The sequence below is a fragment of the Eurypyga helias genome, unplaced genomic scaffold (assembly GCF_000690775.1).
Source record: "Eurypyga helias isolate BGI_N326 unplaced genomic scaffold, ASM69077v1 scaffold20413, whole genome shotgun sequence".
NCBI classification, from domain to species: Eukaryota; Metazoa; Chordata; class Aves; order Eurypygiformes; family Eurypygidae; genus Eurypyga; species Eurypyga helias.
In genome coordinates, this window is record NW_010240801.1 from 8,488 (window position 1) to 9,012 (window position 525).

The following is a 525-nucleotide window of genomic DNA, read 5'->3' on the forward strand; positions in this document are numbered from 1 at the left end:
CCCAACACAGTGCTCCACCCCGACACCCCCTGCGCCTCCCTCCCTTGGCCGAGGTGGCTCCCACCAGGTCACCACGTAGCCGAACCGGCTGGGTTTGCCTGCTCCGTGCCCACCCCATGGAGCAGCATCCAACTTGGCTTCCAGAACAAAAGCCGGAGCCATCCGTACGGCGGATTCCTGCCGCCATCTGCCGGCATCTCCTCACCGGCCTGGAAAACCTCCGGCTGCTCCGCGGGCACTTGGCCTTCCCTTTGTTTAATACTAACTCTCTTCCCGTTTTCTCTTCCCTATTTCCCCAGCCTTATGGATCGGGAGGTGGCGTTGCTGGCTGAAATGGATAAAGTGAAAGCGGAAGCAAGTAAGACTCTGACCCGACATCCCTCACCAGAACCAGATTCCTGGGATTTACCACCCACCCCCCCAGGCTCCGATCCCTCCGAAATATGTGGTTCCATCCCCCAAACTTCCCAGTGCCTTGAGTTATCCGTGTGTCACTTCATCACGGATACACGAGTTATCCATGGG

At 58.3% G+C, this 525-nt stretch overlaps 1 protein-coding gene across 1 annotated transcript in view; it reads left to right on the forward strand.

Moving 5' to 3' along the window:
- The window catches only part of SPATS2 (spermatogenesis associated, serine-rich 2), a gene marked incomplete at both ends in the record, with an annotated part of 9,371 nt that overhangs the window by 8,313 nt on the left and 533 nt on the right, over nt 1–525 (forward strand). The window contains 1 exon segment of the mRNA XM_010148569.1: nt 300–358. Within this exon segment, the coding sequence (XP_010146871.1) occupies nt 300–358 (59 nt within the window).